The 11873-nt window shown below is 40.7% G+C and overlaps 1 protein-coding gene across 2 annotated transcripts; it reads left to right on the forward strand.

Moving 5' to 3' along the window:
• The first annotated feature begins 328 nt into the window (after positions 1-328).
• On the forward strand, positions 329-11479 carry LOC116849538 (pre-mRNA-processing factor 40 homolog A). 2 transcript variants are annotated; one of them, XM_032826773.1, is made up of 15 exons: positions 329-593; positions 947-1250; positions 1323-1565; positions 1647-1854; positions 1973-2293; positions 2361-2682; positions 2831-2980; positions 3134-3310; positions 5149-5377; positions 6313-6706; positions 6809-7243; positions 7430-7898; positions 7992-8627; positions 8708-8854; positions 9121-11479. In XM_032826773.1, exons 2-15 carry the CDS (start codon positions 968-970, stop codon positions 9316-9318), a joined length of 4212 nt encoding a protein of 1403 aa, XP_032682664.1. In that variant the 5' UTR covers positions 329-593; positions 947-967; the 3' UTR covers positions 9319-11479. The 2 variants fall into 2 exon arrangements, with proteins under 2 accessions (XP_032682664.1, XP_032682663.1); XM_032826772.1 differs by lacking the exons at positions 329-593; positions 947-1250; positions 1323-1565; ... (3 more) ...; positions 2831-2980; positions 3134-3310 and adding an exon at positions 4092-4281.
• The last annotated feature ends 394 nt before the right edge of the window (positions 11480-11873 follow it).

Consider the following 11873-nt stretch of genomic DNA (forward strand, 5'->3'; position numbering starts at 1 on the left):
AGCAATTGGAAAGCACGCATTGAGTCAGAAATCTAGTAACTAAATTGTCAGTTCATTTGCTGTTAAGTTATAGCGTGTCCGACTGACCCTTTTTTTGCGTGGGGGAAATGCATTAAGGTATCAATACATGGGAGCGTTCCAGCGTCGAGCTTTAAAGTGTTAGCCAATCAACGCATCAGGTTCCAGAAGTATACTTGTAGTCCTTGCGGAAAGTGGCATGTTGATTGGCTATCGCTTTTACGCTCGACGCTCGATGCTCTCATGTAAAAATATCTTTACGCTCTATTCTCGCTTCAGCAGGGTGTAGTCACCGTCAACCCGTCGTACCTCCTCCACCGAATTGGGGGAGTGACATTCCGCCAGAGTGACATCGCGTCATAAGTCTCTACTAGCCAATCATAAAGCTTATAAGTACTTGTTCGACCAATAAACGTAGGCTGAATAACCCACAGTGGGTTAACCCAGAGCTAGTCGAACATGCTATTGGATAAACAACAAGGATAGAGTGACACGGTGGCGCTGAATAGCGACAATAGCGAGCTCCCCGAACGCACCTTGTATCTGCTGTTTTTTAATTTGACAGGCTTTTAAATGTATAAATTTTCTTTTATACTTAATCTAAATTTATGCCTTTATAATTTATTTATTTACTTATTTTATCTTAATTGTAATCTAACTTTTGAAAATTACATATTGTGCTAACTGCCGTAAAGAAAAGTCATGTTTGCACTTAACCCTTAATTCTTTTTTGGAATATTATTTGGAATGTGAAATAAATAGAATGAAAAGAAGAAGAGAAATTTTCTTTTTTAAAGAATATAGATAAGAATATTATGTGCTGTATAGCTATAAATGTCTTTGGGGAAGACTGAAAGCATGGTGACAACAAGTCACAACATATTATTTTTGCCTAATTTTGTCTTCTGACAAAAGATTTTATTTTCAGGTTCTAATCCATTATATCAAGATGCATTGTGGAAACTGTGTCAGACATTTTCTCAGACAACAAAAATATACAAATGCTTATCGTCATTATATATATCGTGCAATGCACAAAACCTCTGTGCTTTTACATGCTGCCACAATTAATACAAATGCAACAGAAAGAACTTCTGTTGGCCAAACACCAATTAAAAGTTTAATTAAAGATGGACCTTCATTAAAAGATTTTATAGAACCATCCAGCATTGATATTCCCACTGAGGAACCTATTCCATATGTGCAAGACATTCGTGGAAACAATCAAAAAGGTATTCTAGATATTTGTTGTGCAGTTGATTATATTTTTATGTTTTGCAACTATTATTGTTGTTCTATTCTAGTGTACTTTGAAATTTATGGTTGCCAAATGAATATAAATGACACTGAGGTAATATGGTCGATATTGAAAGCTCATGGCTATCAACACACAAAGAATATGGAGGATGCTAACATTGTGTTGCTTATTACCTGCTCCATTAGGGATAATGCTGAGCAAAAGGTATGGAACAAGCTGCAGTACTTAAACGCTATAAGGAACAAGAAATGGAGAATGCTTGGTGTGCCTATGAAGATTGGTCTTCTAGGTGAGCTTTGTTAAGACAGTTCTTAATTAAATTCTTGATTCTTGTAAACTCAAGTTCCTTTTGTATTCTTTTTTGTATTAGGATGTATGGCTGAACGTTTGAAAACTAAGATATTAGATAAAGGCAAGCTTGTAGATGTGATAGCAGGCCCTGACAGTTACAAGGATCTACCAAGACTTCTGGCAATAACGGATAACGAAACAGCTGTTAATGTTATATTGTCCTTTGATGAAACATACGCAGATATCACGCCAGTTAGACTCAATCAGGATTCTACTGAAGCATATGTGTATATATAATAATATATATTTTTTGATATTTTGTATATATATATTTTTCTAAACATATGTTTAGAAATAGTTTTAATCAAAAAAACTTGTGTGTAACCATACACTCATAATTTACAGTTCCATAATGAGAGGTTGCGACAACATGTGCACCTACTGTATTGTACCGTTCACGAGAGGAAGGGAGAGATCCCGGCCGATTGAGAGCATACTCGACGAGGTGCGACATTTGTCAGATCAAGGTGTAAAAAGCGTCACTTTACTCGGACAGAATGTGAACAGCTACAGAGATTTGTCGCGCTCAGATTTTGTCGTATCCGCTGACACAGAGACTCATCTCGCGAAGGGTTTCAAGACGGTTTACAAAAATAAGAAGGGCGGCCTGAGGTTCTGTGATCTCTTGGACAAGGTATCCTTAATCGATCCGGAGATGAGAATTAGGTATGCACGTTAATTATGTCGTTAATTAGCCCAATACACGAAATTACTCGGAATATTATGTTTGCAGGTTCACGTCGCCACATCCTAAGGATTTCCCCGACGAGGTGTTGCACCTGATCGCCGAGAGGCCAAACGTCTGCAAACATATTCACTTACCCGCTCAGAGCGGCAATTCCGCGGTTTTGGATAGAATGCGACGGGGCTACACCAGGGAAGCGTATCTGAATCTGGTCCACAATATACGCGAAATTCTTCCTGACGTGTATCTTTCCAGTGATTTTATCGCTGGCTTTTGCGGCGAAACGGAGGAGGAGTTTCAAGACACGTTATCGCTAATAGAGCAAGTCAAATACAATTGTGCCTTTCTGTTCTCTTACAGTATGCGTGAGGTACATTTTTCTCTGTATTGATCGTAAACTTAACGTAAATCAATACAAAATTTTCTCTGAATAGTTTTAAGTATCGGAAAATTAAGTGCGAATTGGTTCAAGTAACTTAGTAACTTTGTAACTTAGCATGGACTTGTTTTTTTCCCAGAAAACTACGGCACATCGACGGTACAAGGACGACGTTGAGCCGCATGTGAAGGCGGAACGTGCGATTCGTATGGGGACGTTGTATAGAAGAGAGGTGGAGAAATTAAACAAGACACAGATAGGACAGCATCAGCTCGTGCTCGTGCAAGGTGTAAGTATTCTCCATTTATTACACGTTAGTTAATTACTATTGCTTAATAACAATAATTGATAGTGAGAAAGTACGGATTTCACAAATTTCATTTATGATTCAATAACGAAAAAATGGACTTTACATATAAAAATATATTTATTCTACTAACAGGCAAGCAGAAGAACCGATCAGAACCTGCAAGGTAGGAACGAGGGTAACATAAGAGTTTTACTACCATCCGCGATTATACCGATCAATCGGCATTCAGACTCTACGAGGGAGATACAGACTGGCGATTACGTCGTCGTGCGAATCGACAATGCCAATTCACAAACCTTGCAGGCAACGGCTCTGTATCATTCTTCAATTAGCGAGTATTCGTTAGAGAAATAAGAACTATTGTATTATTAGTTTGTTACACGATAAAAACATCAAATGCATCTATAAGTTATTTGACCATTTAGTGCCACTGTGTAAATGTTAAATAATAATAAATATTATTCTAATATTTTTGTTCCGATGAGCCTTCATGCTTGGTTTTCAAAAATCGAGCGATTTAATCATCGCGTCCAGCAGAATAAAATAATTAACGATTAGTGAAGAGTTTGATGAAATCAACGAGAAAAGAAGTAAAAATTAGTGCATATATTTAATTTGAAGAATCTAAATATTCCCGCTGTCAAACTTCTCGGGCAACATACAGGCTGCGTTCCGAAATTCACTGCCACTACTGAAAATCTAAAGTATACGTAGGGTATATATCAGTTGAACACGGGGCAATTGGACACAGTCCAATCACAAGTCGCTGTTCCAAGGGACCCTACAAATGTCTCTAATCACACGGTGCTGTGATTGGCTGTGTCCAAATGCACCGTGTCCAAGTGCACCGTTCCCGTATACGTAAGGCTGCGTTCAGATTCCCCACCCGGGTGTATTCTATTACTAGAAGTGCTATAGTATATGTAACATATACTATAGTGTTTCTAGTAATAGAGTGCACCCGGGTGGGGAATCTGAACGCATCCTAACATAAACTATAGATTTTCAGTATCGGCAGTGAATTTCGGAATGCAGCTACATTTTTACGTTACCGATTGAGTTTAGAGTACACGACTGCCATCACTTGACGAGCCGTCGAACCACCTCAGTGCGTCACGAGAGAGCTGATGCAAGCGTTGAGGAACGCTTAGGTTATGAGTTGTAAATTGTAATTTGTTTACAAGCGACAGATTCGCGGTCGTAATCGGTGCCTTGATTGTGTGTGCGGTCGCAAATTCCATTTGGCGGAGTTCCCACTCGACGAATTCTTTATACAAATGGCATGTAGATCGAGAGTAACATTGGTGTAACTTGTCTTTTTTTTTTTTAATCAAGCAACGTCCTCGACTCGAGACGCGTTCGGGTCGCTCCGGGAGCGATCGAAACCGATCGAATTCCTGTCATTCACGAGTGGCCAGAAGTGCGTTTGCGTTGAAATCGCAGCAGTGAAAAGCGAGATAACACCAGTCTTCCACGTTGTGTTTCGAGACGAAACCTAACCTAACCTAATTTAATCTCCAAACATCCAAACATTGCATTATGCGACCATCCTTCCTTTGGAACTCCGGAGGTCGAAGACACGTAGAATACTTCATGAACACTTCGACGTGAAAAAACAGACGAGCGATTCCGACACACGTTCGGTCTCGAGCGAAGGCGAACTCGCGATGGAAGACTGAATTCGATCGGCGTTTCAGCGTCGTCCCTGGGCGGAGCCGGCTCCCGTCGCAGTCGAGGACGCTCTTGTGAGTTTGAAGATCATTAATTTCTCCACTTCGAAACGATCCATCAATACAGCGGCGATAACGAATTAACGACAGCGCGCGCCGTTCCTTGTCCACAACCTTACTCTAAGACGTAAGCCAGAAGAAATTGATCAACCATGGTCGATTTGTAGGAGAATAATCGACTGCAATTGGTCTACCTTTTACGGCCTACGTCTTGAAGCGAGGTTGTAGACAAGGGCTAAAAAAAGACGCCGTTCCGGGACTTCGCCTTGTCCTCGCGTCTTTCATCCCCATAGGGACAAAACGCGAGGACAAGTGGATGCGCGAAGGATGCTCGTATTGACGTTTCGAGATCGCGCACTTCACCGACTGCAGCATTTCACTGACTGACCACATTGTTGCGTTCTACGTTATTGCCAGGCCTCGAACGACAGTATTCCACCACCCGCCGCCGTGACAGGATTTCCACCAGCCACGCCAAATCTCGCATCTAGTTTTGTGCCACCCATTATGCCCGCGGCACCCTTCATTCCCCCTCCTAGTTTACCGCCAGGCCCTCCGGGTATAATGCCGCCTCAGTTTTCCATACCTCCGCCGGGTTTTACCTTCCCTATCACCGCGGCACCTCCTCCAGAGGCTGGAGTTATAGGTTAATATCCATGGCTAAGTGTATCTGTAAATCTGAAGTGTAAGAGCGTCCGCACAGAAACGTCTGTAATGCTTTAAAGTTATGTCAGCACCGAATCGCAAACTTGTTTTAAAGGGCTATATGTTGTAAGCCCAAATTCACAATCTTGCTTTAAGCCATAAGCCATAAGCAATTTGACCAACCACTGTCGATTATTCCATGAATTGACTGTGGTTAGTCAATTTGACAAAAAACAAGCCTGTGGATCAGGATTAAACCGTAAGTAAATTGACTAGCTAGTTATTCCAAGAATAATCTTCTTGGAATAATCAACCGTAGTTAGTCAATTTGCTTACGGCTTGTAGCCCCTCGAAGCAAGGTCAGGGCTTAAGTGCTGACTATAAATTGAAGGCTGTATGTAACAGTAAACTTAGCTCAATGCACAAAGAAAAATTGTGACATAAAAATTTGATTTTGTGTGATCAGACAATATCATGAGATAAACATATCAAGTATTTTATTATAAAATAATCAGTAGATAGATATCTAATAAAGCAATATCTTATTAAAATTTGTGTTACTGATTTCTACATTATGTTTTCTTTATTTAGTTCTCGCAATGACTAAATGAATAAGCAGTATTGAATATTGTAGAAATGGGAATGATAATTTTGATAAGATGTTAATTTATTATGTTTTTTTTTAAGCTTCTTTTTATTATAAAACATTTTTTATGTATTTTATATTATCTCTTATAAGTGATTAGGTGATTGATCACGCATGATTGTTTCTGTTATAATAAGATTTTCCTTGTGCGTTGATCTAAGTCTATTTGTTACATAGTACAGTTTACAGTTAACACTTAACGCAACTTAAAGTGCGAACGTTCTTGCCCAGAGGCTCTGAACTCTCTCACTCAAACGATGACTCGTTCTCTCTTTTCTTTCACGTTATAGCCGCCGCATCACCCCAGATAACAGCCGGGTCGGGAATACCTCCACCTTCGCCCAACAACAGCAACGAGGCCACTACGACGATGTCCACGGCGGAGAAGAAGACCGACTGGTCGGAGCACAAGGCACCGGATGGCAGAACGTATTACTACAACAGCGTGACGAAGCAATCGCTGTGGGAGAAGCCGGACGAGCTGAAAACCCAGAGTGAATTGTTGCTGTCGCAATGTCCATGGAAAGAGTACAAGCTGGAGAACGGCAAGGTGTATTATCACAACGTAACCAGCAAAGAGTCCAGGTGGACGATCCCGCCAGAATTGGAAGAGTTGAAGGCTCGGATTTTGGCTGAGGAAGCCGCCGCGGCCGCTGCGGCGGTCGTGGCAAATGCCACAAATTCGTGAGTGAAATTTCAATTCTCTTAAGATTATTTTTAGATAAGAATTCATTTCCAACTCTTGGAGATCCAATATACATGCTAACAAGTTTTCTATAATTTCAGTAATATGGTACCTACTGGAATTCAACATTTATCTCCGAACATCTCGACGATATCACAGACCAGTACTCCTGAGCCGGGTGCAAAGTCCGCGATCGAACAAGCGATGGCAGCCACGCTTGCTGCCATCAATATCCCGACGCCGCCTGCGAAACCAGACGAAGACAGCAACTCCGCGAAAGGCTCGGCCAACGACAGTCGCACCAGCACGCCTGAACCAAAGATGCAGTTTAAAGACAAGAAAGAGGCGGTCGAAGCGTTCAAGGAACTGTTAAGGGAACGAGACGTACCGTCAAACGCTACGTGGGAGCAAGCGGTTAAATTGATTCAGAACGACCCCAGGTATCCACAGATGAAGAAGTTGAACGAGCGTAAGCAGGCGTTCAACTCGTACAAGACGCAGAAACTGAAGGAAGAGCGCGAACAAGAGAGACTCAGGTAAATGCTGCTTCATTTATTTAATACTCCAACTGAAATTGTATTTATTAGTTATTAGTTCCATTTATATAAGTTTTCTCTTATATCATAAACTTATATAATGTTTTTTAGCAAGGGATCATCCTAGAATATAAATAAACATAATATAGAATACGGTAATAGCATATTTGTTTCTTTCTTTAACAGATTGAAGAAAGCTAAGGAGGACTTGGAGCAATTCTTGTTAGAGAACGACAAAATGATGAGCACAACTAAATATTACAAATGCGAAGAATTATTTGGTACCTTGGAGGTTTGGCGATCGGTCGGCGACTCAGATCGCCGAGACATCTACGAGGACGTGATTTTTAATCTGGCGAAACGCGAGAAGGAGGAGGCGAAGCAGCTGAAGAAGAGAAATACCAAGAGGTTAGCGCAAGTCTTAGACACTATGACCGAAGTGACTTATCGCACTACATGGCAAGAGGCGCAGTCGTTGTTGCTGCAGCATTCCGCGTTCGCAGAAGATGCAGACCTGTTAGAAATGGATAAGGAAGACGCGTTACTTGTATTCGAGAACCACATTCGCCAGTTGGAGAAGGACGAGGAAGAGGAAAGGGAGCGAGAGAAAAAACGTAGAAAACGGCAAGAGAGAAAAAACCGGGACGCCTTCATAGTGAGTATAAGTTGATAGTTAGCCTCTATTACTTCAATTTATCGGCTATCTTATGCATTTTTGTATCCTGCACTTAATTGCCTTGTGTTTCAGTATTTACTTGACGAGCTTCATGAGCAGGGCAAACTTACATCAATGTCGCTATGGGTGGAATTGTATCCTATGCTGTCAGCCGATCTTCGGTTCTCTGCAATGCTTGGCCAATCAGGTTCCACCCCTTTGGATCTCTTCAAATTCTACGTGGAAGATTTAAAATCGCGCTTTCACGACGAGAAGAAGATTATCCGCGAAATACTCAAGGACAAAAACTTCGAGGTGCAAGTAAACACAACTTTCGAGGAATTCGCCACAGTTGTATGCGAAGATCGAAAGTCTGCCACTTTGGATGCGGGTAACGTGAAGCTCACTTATAATTTGCTGCTCGAGAAGGCAGAGGCACGCGAAAAAGAACGTGTGAAGGAGGAGACGAGAAAGTTCAAGAAATTGGAGACCGGTTTCAGGAACTTGTTGAAAACGCTCAACGTAGACTACCAAATGACGTGGGATGAAGTGAGAGCTAAAATCGAGGAGGAACAAGACTTTAAGGCGATTACCTTGGAGAGCGAACGGATACGAATATTCAAGGAATACCAGCACGAGCTCGAGGAGAGTTGTAGTCATCACCACATCAGAAGCAAGAAAAAGAAGACGAAGAAAATGAAGCGCAAATCGCGATCACGATCGCACAGTGTAAGTGTCATTGAATACAATCGTTTTTCTTGCTAATGTATAATCGCGAAAGATATAACACATTTAACTTCTTTGAACAGGACTCCGAAGGCAGCGAGAAAGGTTTAAAAAAGAAACGGCACAAGTCGCACTCTCCTAGCATTCCTAGCAAGTCTGACAGTTCCGAATCAGAGACGAGGAAATCTAAGAGGAAAAAGAACAAGAAGAAGCGAGGTCGCAGTCATTCCGTACGTATTATATAAGACATTACTTAATCAAATTGGCCAAGTATTTAGACTAGAAGTTTCAATTGCGAAGTCGACTCTGTGTCTTCCACTCGGAATCGCGAAAAATTCATTGATTAAACTGCAACCTGTGAAATTTTAAGCTTTCACGGTGTGAAGAAATGTTTGATTTAATTTCGGGGTTGCCGCCGCGAATCTGTTTCCAACAATTCCAAGTGAAGCGAAGAATTAAACTGCAAATTTAACAAATGTCCGTTTTATCTTCGCAGCGCTCGCATTCGAGGCTTCCGTCTTCCGAGGAGTCGCCGGAGAGGAAGCGAAAGGAAGACAAACATAGACGGCCATCGATTCACAGTGAGGGATCCATCACAGAGAACAACGAGCACCACGAGCTCTCTGAGGGCGAATTGGAGAAGCAACGGGCGCAGTTGTTGCGCGAATTACAAATGCAGCAGGAAGAAAATTAGGGTATTTCTTCATCGGTTCCTTCCAAATTGTGTCTCGCATGACTTCATATCGAAGAGAACTCAGCTTCTCCCTAATTGGCGAAGCAATCGACGATGTGTATGTGCGTGTATTACACCGCAGCGAATTCAAAGGAAGACTGGTTGGAATTAGTTTGGAACGTGTATGTTTACGACGATCCGAGTGTGTTAGAGTCGTGCTTTTTTCAGAATCTTAAACTTTAAGTGTATCATATATATATATATATATATATACACACACACATAAATATACATATACATATGTATGTGTGTGTGTGTGTGTACGCACATAACAGTAATACGACGCTGCGTAAAAATAGATCCACCTTTTACATAATGCATCCCAGGCATTACGTTAGACGCGAAGATAAGCTTTACTGAGAAACATCGACAATAGCATCTCCCTTTTCTTCCTCCTACTGTGACTCGTTCGCACTGCGTTCGTTGCGAATTAGCAGTGACAAGGCATAACGAATATGAAACGTACATAATACTTCAAATCGCGTTGACAAGCGTACTTGGCAGGAAATACAATGACTGGAACTTACTCGACGGTGGCGGCCGTCGATAAATCGATTTTTTCGACTTGCGCTTCGCTGCTTTGAAACTGATCTTGCGAAAAATCACGCGGTCGTTAAAATCGTCAATCATTGAAACAATACGACTTGAATACGCTTCGACGACATGCGTTTATACGACGTGCTGTGCACCTGAAAACTAATTATATTTTAATGCTGGTAATTATGTTGTAATATGGCTTTATTTCTCTTCACTCTATTTCGTAAAGTATATATATTTGACCGCACACGATGTATCTCCATTGCGATCTGTAAACTTGTATTAATGGTCGTTATTCGAAGCATGTCTCACGTGAGATACTTAGATCAGAAAAATTTGATTTTTTGCCGTTGAATCATATGGTATGCGTGACGTTATCGCGATGCCACTGAAAAGCACATCTAATTTTAAACTCAAATTTAAGACCAATATTAATAGTTGTCATCTAAAACTTATCTTATGTTAGATACACAGATTTTTATTCAAAGTTAATCCCAGTTCTTCAATGAAATTATATCTATGGTTGCAATTCAACTGAAAAACTCATCTGATTTTCAAGTCTACGTATGCTGAAACAAGTTTCAAATAGTAGCTATTAATACAAATCTAATTACTTGAGACAAATTTCCAGGAACCATTATTAATAATGGTGACTTCCGACAGTCAGAGAAGCAAAAGACAGCGTTAAGTAATTATATAATACCGCCTTATTATTTTTCCTATGCTTCTCTTCGACTTCATGTGGTACGTATTTCATGTCATGTGTTTTCTCATTCATATTTTTATTTATATTCTGATCCTACTAAAAAAAAAATAAGGCGGCATAGTGTCGTGATTTTCCCCAATTCCCAATCAATGATTTTTCCCAATTTCGGTTTCTGCTAAAACTGTCGAAAGATGCTGTGTATATCCGTTGTATGTGCACAATGTATGTTGTATGTGTCGTGTACGTATATTGAGAAATATCGAGTCGGTAGAATGAGCTCTTGATTGCGTAACATCCCTGTTACAATCAATCGTGCATTCGCCCGACCGTCATGTTTGACATTTAGGCACGATTGTCTGATCACAACAGTGTATTTGGTCGGTGGCATCAGCACGGCGCATTTCGAGTTGGCTTACGAGTGAGTTTCTTCATAAGGAGAAAAGAATCAAATCCACTTAGGTCGCTCTCCAGAGAGAATAATTGACGATGACAATCGACGACTATCAATCGCGGAGTTCAGAAAAGACCAAGTCTTCTTCTCATCCGGTTCGTACGAAACTTCGCACGTCGTGCGAAGAATCGTAAACACAAACGTACGAATGCGTCGTGTGAGAGGACAATATATACATTCATGCCGCCCAACTCAGCGTCATTGATTTCGATTAAATCTAATCCGACTTTGCACGGTCGTAATGGACGCCGCAAAGCGGGGGTGTCGATACGTTTAATTCGGTCCTGTTACCGGCCAAATTGTTTCTAGCGGTCTGGAAAAAGCACACTTCCGACACGTAGAAGTAAGTCGTACATAAGCTGGGACGGAGAGTGGAATTTTTTTTAAGGAATGCATTTTGAAATAATAAATTTGTATATCGATGAGAAGCTAAGAGTTTCATGAATTTGATATATAAAAAAGACATTTGTATATCCAACATCTTGCTTGAATAATTTTGAAAAAGAAGAATATACAGTTTTCTTCTTCACTAGGGCGGCGTGTCAATTGAGGAATACTTTTCAGCACAAAATCGCTGTGGTAGCAAACCTCAGGACTGTGCAAACGCTTTTTTTACCTGCTGCATCTAGATTTGTTCAAAAATAATATCAGCCAGCTTTGAATTACAGAGCTTTCATCACGAGCACGAACTTTTAATTTTCCTTCGTTCATTACATAATATTACTCTATTTTTTAAGAACAAATCAAGCAATTTTAATTACGGAGCTTCAGTTCGAACGAACTCGTTTCTTTTTTTTGCTCAACGCTGCAAGAGGATCGCAT

Source organism: Odontomachus brunneus, unplaced genomic scaffold (genome assembly GCF_010583005.1).
Source record: "Odontomachus brunneus isolate Ranch 3 - 2012 unplaced genomic scaffold, Obru_v1 Obru_scaffold_118, whole genome shotgun sequence".
NCBI classification, from domain to species: Eukaryota; Metazoa; Arthropoda; class Insecta; order Hymenoptera; family Formicidae; genus Odontomachus; species Odontomachus brunneus.

Excerpts from the sequence above, each read along its gene's own strand:
- LOC116849538 (XM_032826773.1), top strand. The coding sequence starts at position 968 with ATGCATTGTGGAAACTGTGTCAGACATTTTCTCAGACAACAAAAATAT. Across the intron at positions 1,251-1,322 it reads TCGTGGAAACAATCAAAAAG|TGTACTTTGAAATTTATGGT; the intron begins GTATTCTAGATA and ends GTTCTATTCTAG. Across the intron at positions 5,378-6,312 it reads TCCAGAGGCTGGAGTTATAG|CCGCCGCATCACCCCAGATA; the intron begins GTTAATATCCAT and ends TTCACGTTATAG.